General features: G+C 42.7%; 1 protein-coding gene across 1 annotated transcript; it reads left to right on the forward strand.

The window, feature by feature from the left end:
* Positions 1-69: 69 nt before the first annotated feature.
* LOC137273207 (transducin beta-like protein 2) lies at positions 70-27778 on the forward strand. The gene is made up of 12 exons (XM_067805746.1): positions 70-215; positions 3076-3276; positions 4574-4625; positions 5149-5211; positions 5751-5859; positions 6518-6617; positions 7594-7680; positions 8399-8534; positions 9466-9515; positions 9881-10063; positions 26286-26472; positions 27372-27778. The coding sequence occupies exons 1-12, from the start codon at positions 95-97 to the stop codon at positions 27424-27426; spliced, it is 1344 nt and encodes a 447-aa protein (XP_067661847.1). The 5' UTR covers positions 70-94; the 3' UTR covers positions 27427-27778.
* The last annotated feature ends 127 nt before the right edge of the window (positions 27779-27905 follow it).

A 27905-nucleotide genomic window follows, 5' to 3' on the forward strand; every position in this document is an offset into this window, starting at 1 on the left:
GGGAAGGAAATTATCCAGTCGTGTATATTGTACCACACTATACACGACGTCGTGTATATAGACGATTCGCCAACTCAGCACGTCGGAAATCAACATGGCAGACGAAACCTCTTCGGTACCGGTAATCGCAGTGACAGCGGCTGTAGGCGCCGTGGTTCTCTTGTTGATTCTCTTATGCGGCATCGGAAGGAAGGAACAGAAAGAAGAAGAACAAGGTGAGCGATTATTTTAATCCGAAAAAGGCTAGAGTGCAGTTTACCGGGCGCGCGACCCGGGACTGCTCAGCGCTCGCTAATGAGTGCGCTATAGTGATAGCGCGCTGTAGAGCTACTGAACTGTCTCACTTTACCGCGCTGATGTATCCTTGGGGTTAGGGACCCCCCTTCTAGATCCTTAGGGTTAGGGACCCCCTTCTAGATCCTTAGGGTTAGGGACCCCCCCCCCCCCCCTCCTAGATCCTTTGGGTTAGGGACCCCCCTTCTAGATCCTTAGGGTTAGGGACCCCCCCTTCTAGATCCTTAGGGTTAGGGACCCCCTCTTCTAGATCCTTAGGGTTAGGGACCCCCTCTTCTAGATCCTTAGGGTTAGGGAGTAAAGGTTAGGGTTGGCTTACCTTAGATGCGATTATATCCATATATCCATCCACGAATCGAATATATCATATCATTGGTTGCACAACACCTTGAAAACAATGCCTAGGTGTGGCTTCTCGCTTTGATGAATGGGTAGGCGTGGCCTAACTCTGCGCATGCGCAGTAAATGAAAACAAACCATAATAGTTTGTTTTCATTCACTGCGCATGCGCAGAGCTAGTGGGGTAATGACCCGTTAAACGAGCACTAACTAATTCTGATCGCACCGGTGGTCCCGAGGTAGCGTGTCCGCTAATTAGTGTAATTAGCCAGTTGAAATCCCACGACCCCTGCTGAAAGCGTTCGAGCCCCACCAGCTCAGCGAAAAAAATCTGAAAAAGCGCGCCCGGTAAAGTGCACTACTCCCCCGAAAAATCCGAGCGTTTGTAGTTTACGACGTTTATAGAGAAGCCCTATTCCATAAACAGCTGATTAAGTCAATGCTAATACACCACCCCTACATTTAAGTACTACATAACGTGATCTCATTAAAAGCGCATGTCAGTGTCATTGACATATGTTTGAATACTTCATGGTAGTGTTGCTGCGTAATATGTATCTTAGGTTTCTAATTAAATGGTTTTTAAGAGGTTTCGCACAGTTAATAAAGTGAAAATGAAAACCCCAAATATGAATATGAAGCTCCGCAATCACACCTTACAGGAAATAGTATCCAGAATTGCATAAAGGTATGTAAGTATACATATATCCAAACAGTAAAACTCAGGTTCATCAGTTAAATGTTGATATTTTGATGATTACAAAATGTCCTTTATCACCCGTGTCTATTTCAGAGTGATTGTGCAATTAGATTGTTTTGCATTATCAGCATCATTAGGCAAGTGAAAGATCATCATCATTTGGCACAAAACTATGGTTCAAACCACCAGTTCCCTAGGCACTAAATTCAGGAGTTCTTGCAGGAAATATCAGGGTCCTGTAAAGTTATAAAATGCTGCAGTGTAGTTTGAAGGCGGAACTAGTGCAGAGAAATTGCCGTGGACTGGTTGTCTCTTTCGTTTTCATAACAGCTCAGGCAACAACCAGGTATGTGAGAAGCACGGCAAATTTGTCACATGAAGAATTGGTGTGTTTTTCCTATTTACTTTGGCATTAGTTTGAGTCATTGACGATTATTTGTTTTTGAGTTAGAGTGCAAATCATTGGGGAGATTTTGACTCAAATGGACTGTAACATTACTATACCCAATGTCAATTTTCAGCAAGTGTATATTTTGACGCAAACACAAAAACAACATGATTAAGACTGATATCATCAGAAAAATGAACGCTATGAATTTTTTCTGAAATTCAGGACCTTTTTACCTAAGTTTGTTTGCTTTCCTTCTATATTTAAATAGGATCATATGTGTATACATCAATACTTTCCTTAACTGGAGCTCCTGTTAATTATTTCTTTAATCATGTTTGTTGAAGTCACTATAGTAGTATGTTAAGAAAAATGAGAGCTATGGACCTATTTACCTAGACTTGTTTGCTAAACTTCCATGTTTAATTGAAATCATATATGTATACATTGATACTTTCCTTAGCAGGAGCCGCTGTTAATGATTTCTTAAGTCATGCATGTTCAAGTCATGATAGGAATGTGTCCAGCTGTTGCTGTTCTTTGCAGTTCAGGGTTCAGTGTAAGGCAGGTGACAATGATCAACATACAAACATACAAATCAATTTCCTTTAAATGAGATCTCTTTCTCAGTCGATAAACAATACCTCTGTTTGTGAAGACAGAAGAACACCTGGAAAGACATGAAAGAAGGCCTATGGACATATTATTTAGAGGAAGACTGCATAAACTTTGACCAACCATTATAAATAATTAATATTGATCCAGTTAAATCAACTTCCTATTATGTGTGAATGTGTTCGTGTTAATTTTTTAAGGAACCACTGTGCCCTTGTTTCTGACAAAAATTTGCGAAGTTTGTTCAGTATCCTTCAGCTTGAGTTAGTTGCCAGAGATTTAGTGGTAATGAACAAACTATCTTCATACATGTTTTCTCCTTCTTTTGTTTTCTATAAATAATCTAAACTATACACTGGAAAAAACGGAATAGAGCACCTTTTAACCAAATTAAAAGTTACTATAGTAGTAATATAGGCGCTATTAAAGTAGAGCATTTGTCATAATGAATGTGGTATATAACGCAGAAATCAATATACTTGCCTTATTTTCAACACAGACTGCCAGATCCTCAAATTCACCTGTGGGATGGTCAGGTTAGTATTTAGACCTGTTTTATGTATATGTAGATATTTTGTGGTCAGGTAAGTTTTGGTCAGGGCTGGCAAGTTTTACATCTATCAAGCCCTGTGATCTGTTTGAAAAATTTTGGAGTTTCATACCTTGATATTATGTACTTGATAGTTGTAAAACATCACCTCAAAGTTCATGTTGTGTAAAAGAGTGGTTCATGTTCCAGAGCAATCTGAAGAACCAAAGAAGACTGAAAAGACCAATGAAAAGGGCTCAAGGAAGACAAAAATCAGCTTAAAAGGGAAAAAAACAGCTCACCCAGCCTTCACCCATCAGTGGCTAGCAGGCACCTTGAAAGGACATGGGAGTCCAATACTTGCCTTCGACTTCAGCCCCAATGGAAAATACATCTTGACATGTGCCGAAGGTAATTAAATTTATGTCATGTTTTGATGTTTTATGTTATAGACACATTATCATGCCACACTTCTCTAAAACTCTGTATTGCATTTCTCTTATTAATACCAACCATCAGCCCCCAGCGAAACTACCACATAATTTATTCTGAAAAGTGGATTAAGATTACAATATGAAATTAAAACGTTCACATGAATTAATGCAGTTAAATGCGTTAAATGGACTCTCACCCTCTACCGACCAAACTGTATTTCAATCGAAACACACAAAGTTATATCCCTTGGAACAGTCTTTACGAATATCCCATAATGCAGCTTGTGATTGAAGCCAGTTCGAAAATCACTGACAACACTGCATGTGGCAACTTTAGATGTACGGAACAGTCGTTTACATGCCATATATGGCAAATGTTATCTGTTCGGAAACTTTTCGCCTCTATGTTTCAGTTATCAATTTCAGGCAAGTTTAAGTCTTTTATTGTATCATTAGGAAGCTATTTAATGTGCCTGCATATGCCCCAATAACTATATTATAGGCCAAAATATTTCTGAAGTTGCATAACATTGTGCCTTTAAATAAGTGTTGAAATTTTATTGTATTAGTAGGAAGGTATTTAAAGTGCTTGCATATGCCCCAATACATATATCATAGGCCAAAAACATTGCTGAAAAAGCGTGACACTGTACCTTTAAATAAGTTTTGAAGTTTCTACAACAACATTGTTAAAATTATGAATGAGATTCTTTCAGGTTCTGCATTGAATCCTGTAGATTCTTCCTCAGTGTTTTCTATTTAATCTATGATGAAGTACTTCTCCATTTTAGAACTAATGATAATAGGAACTCTTATCTGACGGATAGTCTGTGCTTAACAAACACTGCATATTTAGCTCGATGTTAAGAGAAAACAAGCAGAAAGATTTTAATTTAATATCATTTACTTGCGCAGTTGGTGTTTTATGATGCCAAAGTCACATGTAGATAGCAAGTTCCAATATGGACATTTGCTGCTTCTGCTGGCTGAGGTTCTTGAGGCTGAGATGATTCGAATGATTATATTTCGTTGAATTTAAATATTGCGGTTGATCAGCATGACCCCAAGTACAGTCGGTAGAATGCTTGTGTCATCTAGCATTGTTACTGGGATAGTGAGGTAGCATTTATTCATCACACTGAAGACCCTGGTTTGATTCTCCACATGGGTACAAAGCGTGTAGCCCATTTTTGGTGTCCCCCACCATGATATTGCTGGAATATTGCCAGAAGCAAATGAAAACTGAAAAAAATCACTCTTAATGTTGTTTTCAGACAGATCTCTCATGCTGTGGAGCGTGAAGGAATTTCTACAGAAAGAACATAAGTGAGTGTCAACCAAATTAACAACTGTTGTTTGTCATATTTATAAAACAACAACATGATTTTTGTACATTGATATCTGTCCTCCACAATTTGTATCATGGCGACTGTAGGATAGTTCATTGGGTTCGGAACCAGTGCGCACATATTTATATTTATGGTGCAGGATGATTGTGTGCACTATATCAACCACCACAACCACCACCCAGTTTTATTTCAATAATGAGTTTTAACTGGAATAAAAGTGAAATTTTTAAATCCTTATGATACCAGGGATTCCAAGTTTAACCTGTGTGAAGCAGATTTCTGATGTCCACTGTCTTGATATCACTGAAACATTGCTATAAGTGGCATAAAATCCAAACTCACTCTCTCCAAGTTGAACTGAGATGGCAAACAACCAGCCAAGTTGAGTGTTAGTGCTGTTCATTTCATTCATCCTCACAAAAACAATTTTTTTCATTGAATCCCATCTGACCATTTTTGCTGTTTGCCCAGTGTTCATGATGTTGTGTCGTCTGTTTCAGATTCATTAGAGGAAGTGTAGAACTAGATCATGCCACCAAACTTGCCTTCAGCCCAGACTCGAGGTAGTGACGATTAATCTATAATAGTAAAACATGGAGTGTGGTGATCATATGTTCTGTCACTTTTATCAGTTTTGTAGAACTCTGTACATCAATCTTTTTGAATTTGTGGGTATATATAATTCAAATGTTATATGGAGTGAGGCTTGAACATGTGACATATTATAGTGATGTTAATATGTTTTTACTGTCCTGTTTTCGTAAAACAATTCAGTAAGTGAGACTCTTTTCATGAAATATCCGCATCAATATAATATTTTGACTTCTGAAATATTAGTCAGAACTACTTGTTTATGTTAGTTTATAGACACAGAAAACAGATACACTGCTGTGACATCTTTTCTTCTCTTATGGCGAGTTTGGAAACATTGAGTTTGACTTTTAATCCATAGAAACAGTCATAAAATGTAACCCATTATGGATGACTCGGATCATCTCACGAAAAGAGATGTGATTTTAGTGAGGTCCATATGACATCAATGAGATTCTTTGATTCCTCAGTGATTCCTTGATGCCAAGAAGACTGTGTATCTTCATTTCAGGGCAGTTGTCGCGAGTCTGGGCAATGCTAACATTATCCGCATCTTCCGCCTGGGGAAGAAGGAAGATGGCTCTAGTGTCACCATACAAGGTGCCATGGACTTCCCTCAGGTGTGTTTCCGTCATTGTTGTCATTGTCGGAGAAGGGGAGGGGAGTGAGTGAGTTTAGTTTTACTCCACACTCAGCAATATTCCAGCCATATGGCGGTGGTCTGTAAATAATCGAGTCGACCAGATAATCCAGTGACCAACAACATGAGTATCGATCTGGGCAATTGGGAACCGATTGTCAATCAAGTCACGAGTCTGACCACCTGATCCTGTTAGTCGCCTCTTACGACAAGCATAGTCACCTTTTATGGCAAGCATGGGTTGCTGAAGGCATATTCTACCCTGGGACCTTCACGGGTTAGAGGCGGAGGGGAGGAGGGAGAATAAAAATATTCAACTGGCCCTTATACATTGCAACATGATCATGAATAATGTTGTCAGGGAGCTTGCATTTTGCACATTTAAATTCCCAAAGATGTACCTGATGATCTTTAAATCAAACTCTTGAAATTGTTTTGATTTCCTATCTCTGACATACAAGAACACCTTAAGAATTGCTTGAAATTCTAATAGCACTGGCTTGGGCTAACATCCAGGTGCTAATTTCTATCCTGCATTTTACTGTTGACTAGATCATGAACTGATGAAGTTGTTGCATGAATTCAAAGATTTGAGTGTGAACTATGTTTGAAAGCATTATGCTTAATGCATGTTACAGCACCACAATATCGAGATCATCAGCATCGGCATTGCTTCAAATGGGAAGTTCATCATGACTTGTCACAGGGACACCACTATAATTATATACAACCTCAAAGGTGAGGGTTTATCATGTGTATCAGGGATATAATAGATATAACCTAAAATGTTCATTGTGAGTTGTCACACAGGGACACAACTATCATTGTATACAACCTCAAAGGTGAGCGTTTATCATGTGTGTAAGGGATATAGTAGATATAACCTAAAATGTTCAACGTGACTTGTCACAGGGACACAACTGTCATTATATACAACATCAAAGGTGTGGGTTTATCATGTATGTCAGTTGGAATCGTGACGTGTGGGATGAAGATGACACATGTATGATATGAAGATGACACATGTATGATATGAAGATGACACATGTATGGTATAGAGATGACACACGTATGGTATAAATATGACATGTATGATATGAAGATGACACACGCATGGTATAAAGGTGACACATGTATGATATGAAGATGGCACATGTATGGCATGAAGGTGACACCTGTATGATGTGGAGGTTACACATGTATGATATGAAGATGACACATGTATGGCATGAAGGTGACATGTATAATATGAAGGTTTCACATGTATGATATGAAGATGACGTATGTATGTTGTGAAAGTGACATGATTGACGAAGATGACATGTGTATAGTATGAAGGTGACACATGTATGAAGGTTACACATCTGTGGTATGAAGATGATCCATGTGTGATATGAAGATGACACATGTATGGTGTGAAAGTGACATGATTGATATGAAGATGACACGCGTATAGTATCAAGGTGCATAGTATCAAGGTGACACATGTATCATATGAACATAACACATGTATGATAAGAAGATGACACATATGGTATGAAGGTGACACATGCATGCCATGAAAATGACACATGTATGCTACGGAGGTGACATTTGTATGATATAAGGATGACACATGTATAGTGTGAAGATGACATATTTAGCATATGAAGGTGACACGTTTTACAAAATCCCACTGTCAGTGACGGAATGTTTCCGTGTTCATGTATTCCAGGAGAAGTGTTGTCTAGGATAGACACACACCAGATGTCAAACTCATTTGGTGCTGTTTCTCCTTGTGGGAGGTTTGTGGGATCATCAGGTAAGTCTTACACCAGATACCTGTGTATGTCTTAGTGCAAGTGACTGAATGAAGTTCACTGCTGTAGCCATTAGTTTAACAACATCACCAAACAGGCTACTCACATTGTACCCTTGCAGAGAGGCATAGAGACAACTTATCATGAATCCACCCACCCACCCTAACCATTCCTCTCCCTTGATAGAGAGGGGTGGTTGGGCAGCCAAATGGTTAAAGCGTTCAAAGATTAGGCTTCAATTCCCCACATGGGTACAATGTATGAAGCCCATTTCTGGTGTCCCTTGCAATGATATTGCTGGAATATTGCTAAAATTGACAGAAAAAAAGCTCACTCACTCCTTGAGGTTTCATTTGAGACATTGAAACACCAGTTCACAATATCCAAAAGCCAAAGGATTATTTTTGTATTCAATAACCTTGTTTAGTGAATTGCTTTGGGCATTATCTACTTTCAAATAATTATACATTCAGCTTTAATCAATTGATTTTTAATGTATCCCATTTATCACATAAAAATTATTATCCACCTTCTATCTACCTACTCTAATTATTATATAATAGTAAAAGTGCAAAGAAGTTTTGCAATAGGTTTTCACAAGTGTAGGATGATTGAGTTATCTCCCTTGACTCTAAACCAATGATCATTGTCTGATCTATATTAATCCACATTGTCAGTTTGTATTATTGATTTATCATACAGTTATATGCTTGTTTGTAGGTTTCACCCCTGATGTCAAAGTGTGGGAGGTGCTATTTGACAAGTCTGGAGGTTTTAAAGAAGTCAGAAGAGCTTACGAGTTGAAAGGACATGGTGCAGGTGTCCATAGCTTTTCATTCTCAAATGATTCTAGTCGGTAAGTGATATATTCACTTTACTATGATTAAGTATGTCCAAGAAAATTGTATTTTACAGCTTTGAGTGTATGATGTGTGAAATAATTTTAGAGGAAAATGTTTATTGTATGACAGATTTTTTGAAATAATGGTCCAGATCATTAGTCTCTTATCATATAGCAGTAACAATATGGTACTAAAAATGTAACTAAACCTCTTAACATGTTGATAGCCTGATGGTTAAAGTATCTGTTTCTCATGCTGAAGACCTGGGTTTGATCCCCTACATGGGTACCCGTGAAGGTCCCGGGGTAGAATAGGCCTTCAGCAACCCATGCTTGCAGACTATGCTTGTCCTAAGAGGCGACTAACAGGATCAGGTGGTCAGGCTTGCTGACTTGGTTGGCACATGTCATCGGTTCCCAATTGCGCAGATAGATGCTCATGTTGTTAATCACTGGATTGTCTGGTCAAGACTCGATTATTTACAGACCGCCACCAGCTGTAATATTGCTGAGTGCAGCGTAAAACTAAACTCACTCACTCACACCCTACATGGGTATAATGTGTGGAGTCCATTTATGATGTCCCTTGCGGTGATATTGCTGGAATATTGTTAAAAGCGGTGTAAAACCATACTCACTCACTCACTCTTTAGTATGTCACTACGCCTGGTGTAGTTAACAGGACAACTTCTCAGAGTGCAAAAATGATGTCAATTGTGGTGCTTGCTGTTGCCCTGCCTGACACTCATGTCATGAAACTAGGACAGGTCCATTCAGAGTCTGATTACTGTGTGACATTGGAGTATTAATACTAAACTGTGGTATGATTTAAATAATATGCAACAATTGTGCATTTAATCCAGCATTAAATCACATTTTACCTTCATGTCTACGTTTTGTTGCCATGAACTGAAACATGAAGTGAGATGCCATTGTTTGTTTCAAGGATGGCATCAGTGTCTAAAGATGGTACTTGGAAGTTTTGGGATACAGATGGTAAGTAACCCCACCTTTCTTGCTGTTACGACTTCATGAGATTCTCACTGTAGTCTTAGCATGAATAATACTTAGTTTGGTTATTTTATTTAGTCCAGGTTTGGAGTCGATAATAGGATAAGGATAGGCCCCAACAACCTGTGTCTGTCATAAGATATGGCCAAAGTAGATTTGGTGGTCAGAATCGGTGACTTGAACAATTGATGGTCATGCTGTGATTGTTATTGTTAGGTTAATATTTTTACCTATGGAGATGGATCTTGCTTACGATCATGGCACCATTGTATAGCTGGAATATTACTGTGGGCAATAACAAGCAGAAAGCCTTTGTTTAACTCTCTCATGTGTCTATATATTTCTTACAGTGCGATATGAGTTTGATCAGGATCCCAAGCTATTATACACTGGCAAGCTCAGTCACCCTAGTCTCCATCTGATAACATTGTCACCTGATGCTCGATCTGTCGCGCTTGCTGGTGACCAGTCAATATCTATATGCAGCACTGTCTCAGGAAAAGAAGAAGAATTTTTTGAAAATGTACATACAGGTGAGTATCTACTGATGTCCCTCATGATAGCACAATGCCTTCCCTACCACACTGATTATCTCCTTTTAGCACAACACCATAGCACAACGCCCTCCCTAACATACTGATTTTCTCCTTTTAGCACAATTACTCCCCACCACACTAATTTTTTTCCTATTTGCACAACACCTTCCCATCACACTGATCTTTCTTCCTATTTGCACAACACCATAGCACAACACCTTCCCATCTCACTGATGTTTCCTCTATTTGTGCAACGCCATAGCACACCACCTCACCACACCGATTTTAAACTATTAGCACAACATTCATCGTGACATCGTGACTTGACTGACTGTGTTACATTTATCAGTAATCATCTCAGTCTGACCAACTGGATGTGAAAGTCATGTGATTAGGCCATAGATATGAACAACAGAAATAATGAGAAACTTAATTGCTCAGGTTGTTAAAGATTACTGATGGTCAGTATACCATTATATTTGGTTGAGGGGAAAATAAACAAACATCGAGGGTACATCAACCCATGGGCCCTGAGGGACCAATGAACAGCATATATCTTACTGAGCACCTCTAATTTTTAACTGTTTTAGGCATGTTTATCGCATCACAGTAAGAAGTTCTGAGTTACGCAGTTAGCCAATACCGACAACAACAAATATTAAAAGTCATCTCCCATCCATTGATTTGCTTTTGCAGAACATCAGTAATTTCTGTCCAACATCACATGTAGCTGAATTGTTCGAGTACCAAATGAATTCCCCCAGTTCAGCATTCCCGGCAGGTAACATAGAAAATAGAAAATGTTACTCGCGTATAAACAGGGTACACTGAAAATATAAAAAGAGCTCTCAGCCAATTAGCAAATGGCATTTATATGCAGTATGAGATAACAACCCATGTTCCCCTTGAGTAGTATATACAATGGGGGTTTTAAAACACTTTCAAGAAAAGTCTCTACAAAGCCTTATTTACTAAATAAGGCTTTGGTTGGGCCCTTAGCTCTTGCTACTATTACCCCTACTACTTAACGTGTGTTGGAGGTAACACTGTGCCGTACGGTACGATCAATAATTCTTCTCTTACAAACCCCCTACCCGGCCCATCCCTCAAGTAGTACAAGTTAGGTTCGTCGGCTTTTATATCCACTTTATCTATGTTGTAAGTTTTGACTCACCATATAGGATCGGTGGCCCGCTTACGGCTATCACCCTCGTGTTCCCCCGGCTGGTATAGATACCTCACTAGGGCCCTATCTGGTATCTGTTTCTCCTTCCCACGCAATGGAGCGGCCGACTCTGCAACTATTGATTTTAGTTTGATAGCGTCTGCCGGTTTCTTACCGGTGAGACGGGTGACTTCATGGTTGATTGCCGACACCACCTTGGGTAACCTCGTGACCCATTCAGTCGATCGTTTTCCAGGGGTGACCATCTCCCTAGCATACTGATGGCCGAACAAGCGCTCAGCCAAAGTCCTATTAAATCTCTCAACTATGGCTTGGCTGTGATGGGCTCCAGCTGTGCCACGCCTGACCTTTGTATCGTGTTTGGCTAGCAGTTGTGACACGGCACCCATGAACTCCCGTCCGGGGTCAACTTGCAGCTCTGTTGGCCACGTCAGCGGACTGCGTTTGTATATGCGTTCGAATCCTCTGGCTACCTGGGCCGAATCTTTCGTGGTCAAGGGTTCGGCTTCCTTGTAACGACTGGCTACGTCCACTACGGTTAAGGCATACTTGTACCTCTTGTCGTGGGGTAGGAACAGTAGGTCTGCCTGGTGAACGCTATTAGGTATGTTAATACCGAACCTCCTTCTAGGCACGTAGCGTGATGCCGGCAAATAGATCTGCCACAGGGCTTGTTTTTCAAGCCACGCTTTGGCTTCCTCCGGGGGTACTCGCGCTATTTTAGCTAGCTTATCTACTGCGCTAGCTCCTTTCCAGTACCCACGCGGGCTGTAGTAAATAGCCTCAAATTTTTTCATGTCCATACGCGTATGTGTTTATCCCATCAATAGCTATCCAACGTTTCGTGTCCATAGGCGACAGGGACGTCTTGTTTATAGTCAGTCCGTATATCTTATGCCCATCACTTCTAAGTGTGTTCATTTTATGCCTAAAGGTACGGGTCTTGAACAGGGCTTCCTTGAATCTGGCGTGTTTGATGTGTTGTTTCACCACATACTTCTTAACCCCCTTAGCCTTCCGGATCTCACTATTGTCGGCTTTCAGTATGGAGTACATCTTAGGTCTCAAACCTATGTACTCGGCTATGGGCGTGCCAGCACACTCGTCCTTCATCTTACCTAGGACCTTTTTATTTACCGTACTGTGTATGGCATGGGTCTTAGGGTAGTCGCTGGTGTCGTATAAATCGAGGTGTTTTTTCATGTCCTCGTACACGTCCTCGGTTCGAATCTCCATCAGCAGGGAATCCGTGTCAGTGTACAGCACTTCACACCTGTCACCGTACTGTTTCTTGAGCTCGTTGTAGTAAAAGTCGTACATCAGGTGTTTGGATAAATCGAGGATGCTCATCCCCACGTAAACAGGCCGGTTGAATTTTATGTGGCTTTTCTTCATGTGTAGGGCAACCAGGTTGTCTGTGAATATCTTACTACGGTTGAATGCCGGACTGGCTATCAATCTCCTGAGCTTGTCTTCCTCACTCGACCGAACCAGCTTCACGGTCACGCGTTTCCTCAGGTTCTCCATAGTCTTACCAAACACCGAGTTGTTCATGAGCTTGTAGAGATTTTTCTCAAAATCACTGGTGGCTTTTTTTCGTAGGTCTGTGTTCATTCTGATGTAGGGCTCCATCCATGGGCTCTGGTCGAACATGAGCACCCTGTGTATTTTGGTCAGCCTCATACCCAATGACAGGTACAGCTGTAGGTTGCGATAGTGAACGATGTACTTGGTCTTATTCATTAAGTTAGGCACGAGTTTTTCAACGTCTGTCACATGCCCACCTAACAAGTTATGTTGGTACTCAGACATCCAGTCTGGGTTAACCCTCATACGTTCGGGGGCCAGGGGGTAGCTGTTGTGCGATGTGTGTAATTCCTTGGTATACTCTAAGTCAACCTCGAGGATATAACCTTTGTTCGAATCTGGTGCAACCTCCATAACATCAACGTGGGGTACCCATTCGAATCCCCCTGTAGGTAGATACTGGCTCATGGCCCAGCCGTACAGGTTGTTTGCGTCGAGGTAGAGAATGTGATTGGTTGGCTTGTTAGGATCGTAACCTTTCACGTATTGATTATTTGCTTTCGCGTATCGTTTGGATGCCATGGAAATCCCACCTCGCAAGCCTTTCTCAATGAATAGGTGCATGTCGTAATCTGTGAGCAATTCCAAATTAACTCTGGTCTTTTTAAGCAAGGCGTCCCACGACAGACCTGGGCTGGTGTAATACCATGCGGGGTCGAGTTTATACTGCTTGAAACACGTTCGCCTAAACGTCTCAAACACGTCGGCTAACAGCAGTACATCTGTCCTCAAGTACAGGTCGTGATAATCACCCAGGTTCTTACAACCCAGTTTATTCCATACGTTAGTCGCGTGCGAGTAATCATCTCGTGAGACGGACGCCTCATTCAGCTTGCTATAAAAGCAGTCAATAGGGGGTAGTCTGGTCTCGGTGAACTTGACCCAACTATCCATGTACTCATAGGGGTACACACCCTTCCTCATAAGCAGGGGTCTAGTCTCGGCGTCTGTGTATCGATCGGTGATAGGGAAGGTATTGTTGGCCTTGACCAGACTGTCGAGTGACGACAGGAGGAACTGAAACGAGTCAATGAACCTAAGTCCGTTTAAGCTGAAGGAGATGTATCTCTCCATGTTGTTGGGGATGCATGTTATATTACCATCGATTTTCGCGATGGCCTGCATGATCAAGTGTGAGTCGTACCCTCTCAAGTTGTGACAGACAACGGGGATGTTTATTGTCTTAGGGTTGATTTTAAGCTTGAGGTTGCACGCGCTGTGAGCGGCGCCTCTATACTTACCAGTTATGTGGCAGTGATCTCTCACCGAATCACCGTTAAGTAGTGAGTCACACACGTGACAGTTAGTGCTACTAGCGTGAGCTAGCCTGTCGACTCGGGTCATACGCATGGGAGCGATTCTATACAATGCATTCCTAATAATTTTTTCTTCCTCCTGCAAACACTTTAGAAACCTTTCAGCCGCGTCAGGGCCCCTATACACTACCGGAGCTTTCGTTTCCCCGTCACAACGGACGACAATGTATCCAAACCCACAGGCTTTATGCTCGTGTGTTTTGTGGGTGAAGGGGGCCTCGCCGGCGGCACCACTGGGGGATTCCCCCACAACTAAGGCTTCGAAGTCGGCGTATATGATATAAGGCACAGACATTTGGTTCTTGTGGTTACTGAATTTTAGGATATTATCACCTTCCTTAGGCATGTCGACTCGTATGGCCGTCTGCCCCACACCTTGACAATCATCCCGGTGGGATTCTAATAAATCAGCTCGTGTGAAGCCATGTAGGCATCGTTCACAGAAGTGGGTCTTTTCTCTGTGTGCCGATTGGTCATACAACAGCCTGCTAAAGTGTTTTATCCATGTGTAGTGGTACTTGTCACCTCGCTGGATCATGAATATATTGATAACTTGGCGATCCTTCACTTCGCTGACCCTGTGTACTATTGTTGTGTTACCTTCGTGCCCAAAGACATTTATAGCCAGATTATTCTGTTTTTCTGCTTTAGTGATCTGGGATATGGGGGTGGGTTCATCTATACCATCCCAGTTGAGCCCATCTTCCTGAGGATAATTAGAAGACCTGTTCGGATTAGTGTCAGCTGGAAATAAGGCTGACCTGATAGCTAACCTCAGGCAATCGTTTCCTCTATTCTTAACGTTTACTATGGCATGTTTGTTCCTATAGTAGGGGGGCAAGGCTAGGTATGACCCGCCTCTGAATGGCACGTAGTTAGCTATGTCTAGATAGACATTATCGATTTTGTCTACAGCCCACCCGGACCCCAAGTGTGTGTAGCGTTCTAGGTATTCTCGTATCTGCTGAAAACTGGTATCGATTGATGCGTCAATGGTCTCTGTATGTGTGACAACCTCTTGTTTACCTCGGAAGTAAGGCTGAACATATTCAGTGGTACTCCCAACCTGCTTATCGAGCGACATTTTCACTGTGATCTGAAACTTGATACTTCCTAGGTTATTTAGTTCCTGGTTGACCTTATCAGCTATCAGAGGCTTGATATCTGTAATGTCTATGTTTCTATCAACGTGCATGCGCCAACCTCTCAAATAGTTGCCTACAGCGCGCTCAGTTCGCACGAACTGTAGGTCAATAGCTCTATTCTGTCGTAATAATTCTACAAGCTGTGGTTTTCTCATACGGGAATACCCGCCTAAACCCAAATCGTGTGCCTCGGCTTTCAGTTGTTTTACAGTGGGAACGGGGGCATGTGATAACATTTCGACTAACCCGGCTCTCCCCAGGTTTGAATAACCCGTGTATCCAAGCTGTTTTGCTTGAGCTTTTAATTGTTTTACCGTAAGAGGGGCTTCTAAACCTAGTAATCTCAACAATGCTGACTTCCGTATTCTAGAATACCCGATCACACCTCTCTGTTTTGCGACCCGCTTGAGCTCGCGTACAGTAGTCATAGTGTTTACACCTAACATAACCAATGTCTAATTGGGTCACAGTAAAGGGAGGTAACCCTTGATAAAAATATGTGGCTGTTTCCTTGTGCATTTATTTGGAGTCTATCTTGAGCAGTCGCCTACGTTCTTTTATGTAGTCCTTTTTATTCTCGTAGATGAGTTGATGTCTGACTACGTTCGCTCCGTGAGCTTTACATAGACAGTAGTGCCCTTTAACCCCGATACCACACACAGAACACGTGTAGTTAGGACTTCCCATATGGAAACAGCAGAACCCCTGATTCCTGCATTTCCTACCACAGGCCTCGGTCTTCCCCATAAGTATGTATTCGCATCGGTATGGAGCGGGTCTCATGTTTACTTATATAGGTATTTAATTTAATTGCTTCGCAACCAACGCAGTAGCTGCTATACCCAACACTATGAAGCCCAGTTCACGATTCATTTGTCCCTTGGATGGTGTGTAGTACTGAGCGAGTGTGGGTTTATTGAGCGGTTCCAATCGTTTACCAGTTAGTAGGTAGTATTCTTTCATTGCTTCATCGACATCGTTGAATGTTTGAACGGCATGGTTTTCACGCTGGAGTTGTTCGTTAATAAAATCGATCCTCTGGAGGCGTTTTTTAGTGTACTCGGCCTGTGCCTTTTGTAAGTTCTCAGTAGCGAGATCGTGCCGCTTCCTTTCTTCCTGTATTTCAGCCGCGTGATCATCTCGTAGTTTCGAGAAGAGGAAATTACTCCCGGAAAATGCCAGGGCATTCACTAACGCCCCACCGACCATCATAGCTATCGTGGCCATCCTATATTTATTTCATTATATTATCAGGTATTATCCCTTGTTTTACTAGGATGTCTTTTGTGGCCATCGCCATACCAAGGTTCATTATGAGCATACCCATATCCTGCAGGTTGAAATCTAGCTTGATAGTTGGTTGTTTAAGCACCATTTTAGTCAACCGAGCGTACCCTACTGCTAGACTGGCGACCACTGTGGCGTGGTATGCGTCGTTGACGAACGTTTTCCCCTCAGACATTATGTATATATAAAAATATTTTAAATTATAACATGATATGCGGGTTGACAGTGGGGGTTACCACCTCAGGTACCACCTCACGGTGAGGGTTTCCCTCACGTGTATATAACCACGAGATAGCCAAGGCAGCAGTTACGCCTACAGCCAACAACAGTCGGGTTTGGTTGGTCACTGTAATAATTTTATGTTGGTTACACCACCGTTTTTTACCGGCAGCTACTCTTTTAGGATTCTTCTGCCTGGTTACTGTTGGGGGTTCCTGTGAAGGGGTCACTTCCCTCACTGTGGGGGTTTCCTCCAGTGGAGTTTCCCTCACTGTGTGGGGTGTGGAGGGTATCACCTCGGAAGCAGCATCCATCTATACTATTATTATTATCATTTTTTCTCTCAAATTGACAATGCTTTGCCGTGATAATCGCCGCCGTCACTGGAGCCAACAACATACCATATTTGTGGTACAGCCCGCAGCTGATAGAACTCACAGCGTGTTCGATAAAAGGGTCTTTCTCGAGGTCCTCCCACAGGTAAAGTCGGCGCTCTGGTGGAATGGGAAGGAAGTATGATACAATACCGGTGTATATCTGGGTCATAGCCGATCCTGTCCTTGCAGTGAAATAAGGCCACCCATCGCGTCTGCTCCCTGAGGTCTTTCAACACCGAGTTGAACTTCTGCGTTAGCACCCAGACGCTGTGATTTGCATGCCGGCCGGAGAAGGCCAGGTACGATAGCATGTCTCTCTTTTTTGTTATCTCGCGATTAGCGCTGCAGTCGTCCAGTATAAACAGCGTCGGTTCCCCTTTAAATTTCTCGTGAAGAGCTTTCAACCAGTCCTGCAGGCGTGTTCCAGGGTCGATTTTGTGTACGTCCGGGTCCGTCATCACCCAAGGTCGCGCGTACGTTTTATTCATGCTCAGAGTAGGGCACATGATAACGATGTTATCGAACACATCCTTGTAGTAACCCTCCAACATATCCAACACGAAAACGGTCTTCCCACAGCCAGTCTGCCCGCACACTATGGCGCAGTGTGGGTCAGTGGGCAGTGGGGGGTACCCCCCATCAGTAGATGGCTTGCACGAATCTCCCATTGTCTATATTAAGTTGCGCGTCCATAATAATGTAGAGATATAATTTCAACTTACCAGCGGGTTGAGCCTTCTTAGTAATCTGGATGGTTATCCCTTCGCTGCCGTTATCTATACGGCGCCCGCTACCGTGCAGTTTATCATCATCCGTGGATCGCATGTCCAACCATAGGGCGTACTTTGTGGTCAGGTATTCACCGATCTGCACGGAGCCGAGGTCCAGGTCCTTTGTTATATAATCCCCCACTGGTAGCTTTTTTATCTCATCCCACTGCTGGTGTGGTCTCATACCATGACTGAACAGCTGGTTGGGCACGCCCTCGATGGTCACTTCCACCTTTTCAATCTCGGGGTTGAAAAACTTCTTGCTGTCCCTCCGGAATGGCTCGTAATCCTCCACGGGGACGACCAGGATACCTTTCATAGATCGCGCCGGCACGTTCAGGTTGATATTCCACACAGTGTCGCTCTTATCTCGCACGACTGATCTATGCCTCAGTACGCGATCGTACAGGATAGCCATCTTCCCAGAGTACTGGCTTCGAACCTGCCTGGCCAGCTCCGGGCTAGTGACCATGTCGAACTCCAGAGAGATGTTGTCTATGGCATAACTGGCCTCATCACCGTTCGGCGTACGCACTACTTTGCTATAGTCGTTAAACGTGAGCTCGTATTCGAGCCTATCACCCAGCGCGGCCTGGTAAAACGGCGCGTGTCCCGTGAGCAACTCGAAGTCGAGCGGCACGCAGAATTGATTCCCGTATGCTCGAGCGATGGCCTTTTCACCGTCCGATAGCTTGTCTAGCTGGTCTGTCGTGAAGGCATACCCTATACGCGACCGGGTTGATTTGCTGATGCCCTGGTACACATCATTGACTCGTTCTCCCTCGCTTTTCCAGAGATCCCCGTAGCAGTGAAACACGTCGCTGTTGTCGATGCTCAGCACCTCGTTACCGCTGATCTTGACGGTCGTTTTCTTGATGATAGCTCGACCCACGTTCCGCACTAGCTCGCGTTTGTCGTTGTCGGAGGTCAACGTGATATTGAACGCCAGTCGAACAGTGCCTGGTACAATGAGGTCATTCTCACCAAGGTTTGGAAATCTAACCAGCAGAGTTTGATTCTGGTCTGTCTTGCTGGGATTGTTGGTGATGGTCACCGACTGGCACACGGCTCTGGCGCCTAGTGGCTCTCTCAATCTTCTGAAAGGATCTAATTTTCTGCCGTACATTGTTATATAAAGGAAATATATTTTTAATACTAATGGCTGAAGACATACCTATGGATGATATGCGGGGCGATAGTGCCCAGGCATTCGATGATGACCAGGAGACCTCATTCAGTACTGGCCTTCTACAGTCGGCTGTCGACGATTATTACAACGCAGTTGAAAATAAATCCAAACTCAAGCCGTTGGGAAGGAACTATTCCAGGTTTACCCTCGATAGCAATGGCACGCTGCGTTTGAAGTCTCGCCCGGAGATCGATCTCATGAATAAACGCACTAGAGAACCGCTTGCCTTATCAACATTGGGCAGTAAACATGGGAATGACTTTATCCGCGATGAACTAGGCTTCATAGATTACGGTGGCGCGCGACCTAAGCAGTATCCTCCGAAGTTAGTTCAAAGTCTGCAAGACATCAGGGACGCCACATCAGATCAAAACATGACTTATGATATTAAAGAGGTGTTGGCCGACTACGAGAACAAGCCCTTCCCGGGGCTCGAATTTACCGTTCGGGAACTGCGGGGTTTGGATCTGACGATGCAAACCATTCGCGGACATCTCGCGAAAAGCACGGCCAAAATTAGCATGATAGACGACCACATCGCCTATGAAAAGGAAAAACTCGGTGAAACTGAGGACGAGTCTATGAAAGCCACCATCGAGGAACGAATACGTAATTTGGAAGAGGAAAGGCAGACCTGGCTGGAGACAGCATCCTCCTTCAAAGTAAAGCTTCGATCCCAGGTCAGCCGTATGCGGGAAACCATCAATCAAGTCCTCTACCGAGACACCACGTTAGCAGACAGGATTCGGATATTGTTCCGGGAGCAAGGGATCACCATCGCCAGCATTCTGACTGCATTGGGTTTCATCATATCAACCCTGGTGGTGTCACTGACAGGGGGTACCCCTGTGGGGCCTGCCGGCGGCGGGGGAACTCCCACACCTGCCGGTGGTGTTAAAGACTGGATAAAAAAACTCGGGGAAGGCCTAGCTAAACTGGCTGGTAAAGCCGCCGAAGCCCTTCCCGGCATCCTGGGTAGCATCGTCTCGTGGTTGTTGGGCGCTCTGGCTAAAACTGCCACGTGGCTCAGTCAATACCTGTGGGCAGCCATCGTCGCCGTGGCGGGTCTGGTGTACGTAGCGGGTAAGAAATTTTTAACCAAATAAGTCCCAAAGCTACCCCACCAACCACCAGGGCCGTTTTACTATCGATGTGATTGGAGGCCTGAATATTGGGGTGTGTGGGGGGTATCCCCACATGAACTTTAGACTCCGGGGGTGGCGCCACTATACCCGTTTCACGTGGTGGGATGTGTGGGATATAGGGGGTGTTAATATCGGGGTTGATACCCAACTTTTGATCCGCCGTGGCTATGACTATTTTGTTGTTATAACCCACCACTTTTTTTACTCTCAGTTGCATATCACTCGGAGCCATGTACAGCCCCACACCGAACACGTAATTGACTTTCGATCTGGCGTATTCTAACACGTTTTGGTAACGGTCGATGGCCCGCGGGAGATCAACTGGAGAATTGATAGCATCCTCAACGTTGGAAACGAACTGTTTCTGAGCGTCGTAAGCAGTTCCCTTACCGAGGATGTTGGAACGCGTCATCGACTGCGCACCCAACAGCGCCCACACGTACGTTCGAATCGAGTCGTTCAAGCGTATTGTACCAGCACGAGTGAATTCTTTCGATGTTTTTGAGATCATTTTAGTCCAGGCTGTGGCTGCATCAGGATTGGTTTGCTTTATACAGCCGACATGGATCTTTTCATTCGTTGTGGGGCCTGTAAATGTATGACGGTTTGGGTTGTATGAACCATCTTTAGAACCGGCCTGATATGTTCCGGACCTGTAGAAGTACACGAGAACTATACCGAGCCCATGGTTCACACCAGGAAGGCGAAAGTCTTTATTCGTTGGAATCTCAAACTCCCCACAAACACGTTCATAAGCGCGTTTATCATAGGGGTTATTCGTCATACTCCACGCTTTATCTTGGGGAAGAGGAGCACTTATTTCCTTCAATATTCGTCTCGTTTGATAATAAATATGAAACAAAATAACCGCCTTACTCAGTTCGTCTATACCGTAGTCTGGTGTCACACCCGACCCTGTCGTCGCACACCACACAGCAAAGTTGAGTTGGTTCTGCCAAAACTGCATTGGGTTTTGATTCCAGTTTACCACCGCCTGCGCGTTATTAACGGACACGATATAGTTTTCAAAGATATTAATAAAGGTTGTTTTAAACCCCGTACTACCTGCCACCACGATTTTCAAGTGTGCTAAGTCCATATTATAATATATAATTTATATATTATAATATGTACATAACACTTCCAGGAATGACGCACGCGATCGATAACACGTCAGGCCAACTAGAAGTCGCACTCTGCGATATCACCTACCTACCGCAATGGACTAACATCAACGCCAGCAACAATAAGCTGTTCGTCAGTGGAACTCGCAGCCAGATAACTGACGGCTACTACAGCGTGTGCTCTCTAAACGACGAGGTCTTCAAACCCCTGGGAGCCGAACTCAAGATGAACGACTCAAACGGTACAGTGGTGTTAATCAACAACGGAAGAACCTCATTGAGGCTCGGCCGACCATTAGCTAGGATACTCGGTATGTCTCCTGACGAGATAAAACCAACAACAACCGTCACAGGCACGAAGTTACCCGACCTAGTACCGTACCGAGAGCTGTACATTCATCTCGGTCAGGTGAGCACAACGTACAACATTCAAGGAGGTCACCCTTCCACTATACTGAGAGCAGTGCCGGTGAAAACTGAGAAATACAACGACGGTAGAACCGAGTCGTTTTCACCACGGCAGTATAAGAGATTAACCCAGGGCAACATACCTGAGCTGATAATATCGGTGTTAGATATAAATCATAATCCTGTAAATATAGGATACCTCAGCTTAACGCTTCATGTAAAATGACCAGCGCACAAGGGCCCGGAGTGAAAAAATGCGTCAATATCGGGCTCTCCGACCTCGGAGACACGCGTGGTTTCGACGCTCCCGGAGTAGATGGTAAATCGTATGCCTTGCAACTGAAAAACAACATTTACAAACGCGTTGAAGTCTCCGGTGGAACCCTAAGTGATATAGTAGATACCACAAGAGCAACAGTCAACAGTAAGTACGCCCTTGTCAACACCGGTGATAACTGGATAATATACCCATCGTTCGGGGGTAAACTGTTCGACTTAGACGATGTTGAGAGCACTACCGTCGCCCGAAACAAGCCATATATGCTCGTCTTCACCGAAGATGACAAGTGGGTGTTGTTACCCGATAACGACTGGTTTCTCAATATTAGGCTCGGCTCCCCTTACGTGTTTACTGATAACAAAGACAACCACCTAAACAAAGTCGTGAACAATGGAACCATGCTCGTGGCTTACGTCCCAACTCAGAGACGTAGCGTAGTCGTCAGCCCACTCAACACTATGGCAGCCCACATGCTATCGAGTAAACCAGCCATACAAAACGTGGCATTGCAGTTGGTGTCTGAATTCGAAGGCGTGGTCAAGATACTAGAGAGTCTACCGGCAAACTCAACACTGATCATCAAAGTCTACCTAGGGGAACCATCGGGGAATGATATCGAGATCGTGAAGGGAATCAAACTCGGGTGGGTGAAACGACACCAGTATCAAGTTTGCAACGTTTACGTGCGGGTGAATGTCGGCTCCAACACCAGTCTGGAGGGGGTCAACGTGATCGTGGAAAACAAGATATCACTAACCAAGATCTTCCTGCCTGACAACATACACTTCATGGGTATGAAGTTCACCCCTGAATTATTATCAGAAAACCAGTTGGAAATTATATCGTAATAGTATAATAATGACCAGTCATCCCAACACTATGCTTAACGACCTAGGAGATACGGAGGGATTCGATCAGCCTGGTGAGGAAGATGAATTATACATCCTGCACTTCAAAGACAACGTGTACAGACTGGTGTCGTTATCAGATTTAAAAGAGCCTAAATGGATGATCAACTTAACACTCGCCTCACCTTATATCACAATAGACGCAGATACGGGGTATATCTCTAAGATTAGGAACAACGGTATCTGGGCCGGGGATTTCATTCCGGATAGGGTACACATAGCAACTATGGATACCGAAAAAAATAGGTTAAAGACTGCAGTAAAAAATAAATTAACATTTATCAATTATTCTTTTAACATAAGGCTTGATATATTCTTCCCTTTCACACTCATCATAGAAGTCTTCTTTGGTTTAGACAATGAAAACACCTCAAGAGTACACCAATTTTTACCCGGGGTGTCAATACACTGGTTTGATGAACACATAAACCAATATTGTCGTATTGTTATACAACGGGATACCCTCGGGGGTTCTATAAACCGCTTAATAAACCTCAGTGGGGTTTTTATTACAACAGGAAAGTCTATTAGCCTCTCACCTATTACCCTGAATAGTAGTCTAGATCTTGTAGACTTCAAATACATTGATAGAGTATTAACTGAAACCCAATTAAAATATCTTTCAAAATATATATTATAGGATGGGTCTGTACCCAGTCGTAGAGGAAGTAGCGAAGACGCTGGAAACCGTAGATGGGTTCCGCTTGAGGCAGTTATGTGATGTGAAACGCCAACTAGAACAAGACCGTGACACGCGGAAAGCACTATGTAAAAAGTACCATAGAGCTTTCAATATCGTGGACGGGGCTGACACTACCCTTATGGTAACCAGCATGGGACTTGGGGCGGCAGGCGTTGGGTTGTTAGCTACCATCGTGGCCGCACCTATAGTGCTAGGTATTGAAATAACAGCTGGGGTGGCAGGGTTGGCAGGGTTGGCGCTTAAGTTAGTATCACGCAGACTGCATCGTAAGGCATTGAAACACGACGAGATCAGGGTTCTGGCCGAAGCAAAGCTCAACACAGTGAGTGAGCGTATTTCCACGGCACTCTCTGATAGTAAGATCTCAGAAGAGGAGTTTCGTTCAATCCTCTCTGAACTCACAAAATATAACGGAATGAAACAAGATATTCGATCCAAGTCTCGTAAGTCTGCTATCAGCGAGGACGAGAAAAAAAAGTACATAGAACAGGGGATACAAAAAGCCCAGCAAGCCTTTATTACGAACACCAAAGTGATCGTAGGCGGTTCACTTTAAACTGTTTCATCGATATAAACGGGTATTGATCGTACCGTACGACACAGTGTTACCTCCAACACACGTTAAGTAGTAGGGGTAATAGTAGCAAGAGCTAAGGACCCAACCAAAGCCTTATTTAGTAAATAAGGCTTTGTAGAGACTTTTCTTGAAAGTGTTTTAAAACCCCCATTGTATATACTACTCCTTGTGACCATTAATGGATGAATATAATTGACCTTGGAGGCTGACATAACCTAGATCAACAGTCCCAAACCAATGGTCATTTTTCCAGGTGTATGCCAGTATGTCTTGTAAAGACATTGTCAGTTGTTATAGTTAGAGAACTGTCAGTATTTTGTGCATCATGGAATTTGGTCATTTGATGAACTTCAACAAATACAACTTCTGTTTGTTCATTTGCTGTGAACCCGTGAAGGTTCGGTATAGAATAGGCCTTCAGCAACCCATGTTTGCCATAAAAGGTGACTATGTTTGTTGTAAAAGACGACTAACAGGATTGGGTGGTCAGGCTCGCTGACTTGGTTGACACATGTCATCGGTTCACAATTGTGCAGATCAATGCTCAGTGCTGTTGATCACTGGATTGTCTGGTGCAGACTTGATTATTTACAGACTGCCAGCATATAGCTGGTATGTTGCTGAGTGCAGTGTAACAACTCACTCACTCACTAAACAGCTGTGATGATTTTCTTATGAGAGATGACAATTGAAATCATTCTAGAGTTATTTGTGTAAAGGCCACATGTAAAAAAGCTATTCAGATTAAGTGTTCTTTCAAACCAAAGGTTATCCTAAGTAAGTTGCCATGACACATTTATCGAATATTCTACCATGGCTATGTGAAATGCTTGAATTTGATTAGTCAGTCAATAAAATCAGATGGGATCAAGTTTGGACTGAAAATGTGTCTGATTTCACGGCGCTTTACTGTGCACGAATACAACACTGCCGCACTACTTCAGCTTGACCACCAACGTGGCTGATATCAACACAACAGACATGATGTAAATGCTTACAAAACATTTATTAAAATTAAAAACATGCAATCATGTGATTTTCCTTCTTAATTATTAGGGAAACTCACCATCATATTACCTTCTATTATAAAAATATTCAAACTCAATTACAGTACACAGCCCAAAACAAACAAACAATATCTAACTTATAAATGCATAATGTCCAAGTAAGTCTCCATTCCTAAAAAGTAATTTAGTGGAGGCTCAATATTCTAAGAAATGGAGAGTTACGAGGATATTACCTCACTTAAATTGCATTCAAAATAGTGTATTTCTGTTATCAGACTTAAATATCAAAATGAAACGAACCATGAAAGTCTTATGTTTGAAACTGGTATGCATCACTCCATTTCGGAAAATGAATGGATCAGACAATGGAATGATGTCACAAATGTAATTTTATAACAAACTGTACTTAAGAAGGTGTAGTATTTTACACATTTCACTCCCATCAGACTCATGAAGATCAGTGTTAGATTATTGGCCTTTAGTAACCCACTTTTTTCATAAGAGACAACTAATCCAAACGGAGGGTCAGGCTCGCTGACATGGTTGAGACATATCATCAGTTACCAGTTGCACAGATTGATGCATATGCTGTTGATCACCGGATTGCTTGGTCTACACTCGATTATTTAAAGGCCACCACCATAAACCTGGAATATTGCTGAGTGTGGCATAAAACTAAACTCACTCACTGATAACAGAACTACTAAACGAGAAGTTTTTAACCCCAACAAAACCATTCACATCTTGTCTTCCAAGGGTATAATTGGATTAGTTATCCTTGAACTCTTATCCATTTTAGGGGGATGGGGTAGCCTAGTGGTTAAAGCGTTTGCTTATCACGCTAAAGATCTGGGTTCGATTCCCCACATGGGTACAGTATATGAAGTCCATTTCTAGTATCCCACCAGAATATTGCTGGAATATTGCTAAAAGCGGCATAAAAAAGGAAACACACTCACTCACTCATTCCTATCCATGTCAATTCTTCCAGATACAATATCACAGATAGGATTTGATGTGAGCAGCAAGTACTTGGTCTCCACTGGAGACAAACATGCGCAGGTCTTCCATAACGTGACCGGGTACAGGGCCACCATAGCTGACCTGGAACAGAAAGAGAAGAAGGCCAACACAGCAGCCATGAAGGAAAGAATAAGGAACCAGATAAAAGATGCAAGGTACAGTATGGCCCCTGTTGTTGGTGTTTACTTCCTGGTCCCTATATTTTGAGCAGATATGCAATGAAATATAAGTTTATTTGCAACTTGAAAACATAAGTGGAAATTATGCTTTAGCCCGTGGACAAGTAATATACCATTATTTTATTGCCCGAAATGAAAACTGACTTGTCCCAGGCATCTGGTGATGGGATTTTTTTGGGGACATTACCCGTTTCACTTTAATTACTGACAAACAGAAACACAAACGAGGTCAGGCTTGAGAGGTACTAAAGGACTCTTCGTAAGTTTTAGTTAAGGAATGATGATTGTTTTGAGGGGGTGAGGTTGGATGTTCTACCTGCTTGGTCTGGGGAGGTAGAGGGGTCATCAATTTTGTACACATGTACTAGAGTGGTCATCACTGATTTTGTATTGCTTCTCCATAAAAATATTCAACCCCCTTCCCCCTCTTATAAATTGTGAATGGTCCCTAAGGAAAGATAAACACTTAATTTGATCAGACTTTTGCCTGCATGTTTTTACTAACAAGTAGTTACTGTTGTGATTTATTTATTTGTTAATGTATTAAACCAGAACTCATCTGGGGTATACTGTAATGAAAGAATTTGATTGGCTGATAATATACTGATTATATACTCATGGGGAAAAATAAGGGATGGCACGAACACGTCACTAAAGTGCACCTTTGGATTTTACAGTTTTTTTGACAAGCTATGTGATACAATGTTTGTGAAGAAAGATGAAAAAAAATGAAGGAACATTTGCCCTTTCATGTGCTTTCTTATTTTTTCCCCTCAGTATACTTTTCTAATCATGGACATGTAGAGAACACATGCAAAGAGACTGGATTTATGAGGGTTTTGTCATATTCTATAACACTTGGATTCTCTTTTCAGATCTTCTCTCGCAGAGATTTTGGGAACAACCAATGGGCATGCAGAAAGCATGTAAAGAATCAGCCAATCAGCATCCCTGTTGTTGCTCAAGGAATCAGCAATGAAAGGCAGCATCTCTGCAAAATATTTCATAATCATTTTCCCTAATATTTACATATGTAATCTTATGCTGAACTTGAACTTGCTTTTGCTCCTGCTGTGGTGACAGTCATGAAGATTCTGAGAAAGAAGAAAACGAGAATGACACTTGTATATTCATGCTTGAATGAATGTCTGCAAAGGTCTCAATCTTACCAAATGATGCCGTCAAGGTTACTGTCACACAAAATGTTGAAATACAAATATGTAATTTGTTTTGTCAAGAAATACTGAAAATTGATGAATAATAAAAGATTATTCACATCTGATGAACAGACATTCTGTACTGGATATAACCTGTATTAGCTTGGCAACAAAGTCTGTTCAAAGAGATAATCAGTGTTGAGCGGACTGTTACCATGAGCCAGTTATGCTTTGACTAACATCAAGTGTCTG

Source organism: Haliotis asinina, chromosome 1 (genome assembly GCF_037392515.1).
Source record: "Haliotis asinina isolate JCU_RB_2024 chromosome 1, JCU_Hal_asi_v2, whole genome shotgun sequence".
Taxonomy (NCBI): domain Eukaryota; kingdom Metazoa; phylum Mollusca; class Gastropoda; order Lepetellida; family Haliotidae; genus Haliotis; species Haliotis asinina.

What these genes read in the sequence shown, in the direction of transcription:
- LOC137273207 (XM_067805746.1), top strand. Translation starts at nt 95, where the DNA reads ATGGCAGACGAAACCTCTTCGGTACCGGTAATCGCAGTGACAGCGGCT. An exon ending in GAGGTTTGTGGGATCATCAG is followed by an intron (nt 7,681 to 8,398) that starts GTAAGTCTTACA and finishes GCTTGTTTGTAG; the next exon opens with GTTTCACCCCTGATGTCAAA. An exon ending in AACCAGATAAAAGATGCAAG is followed by an intron (nt 26,473 to 27,371) that starts GTACAGTATGGC and finishes TTCTCTTTTCAG; the next exon opens with ATCTTCTCTCGCAGAGATTT.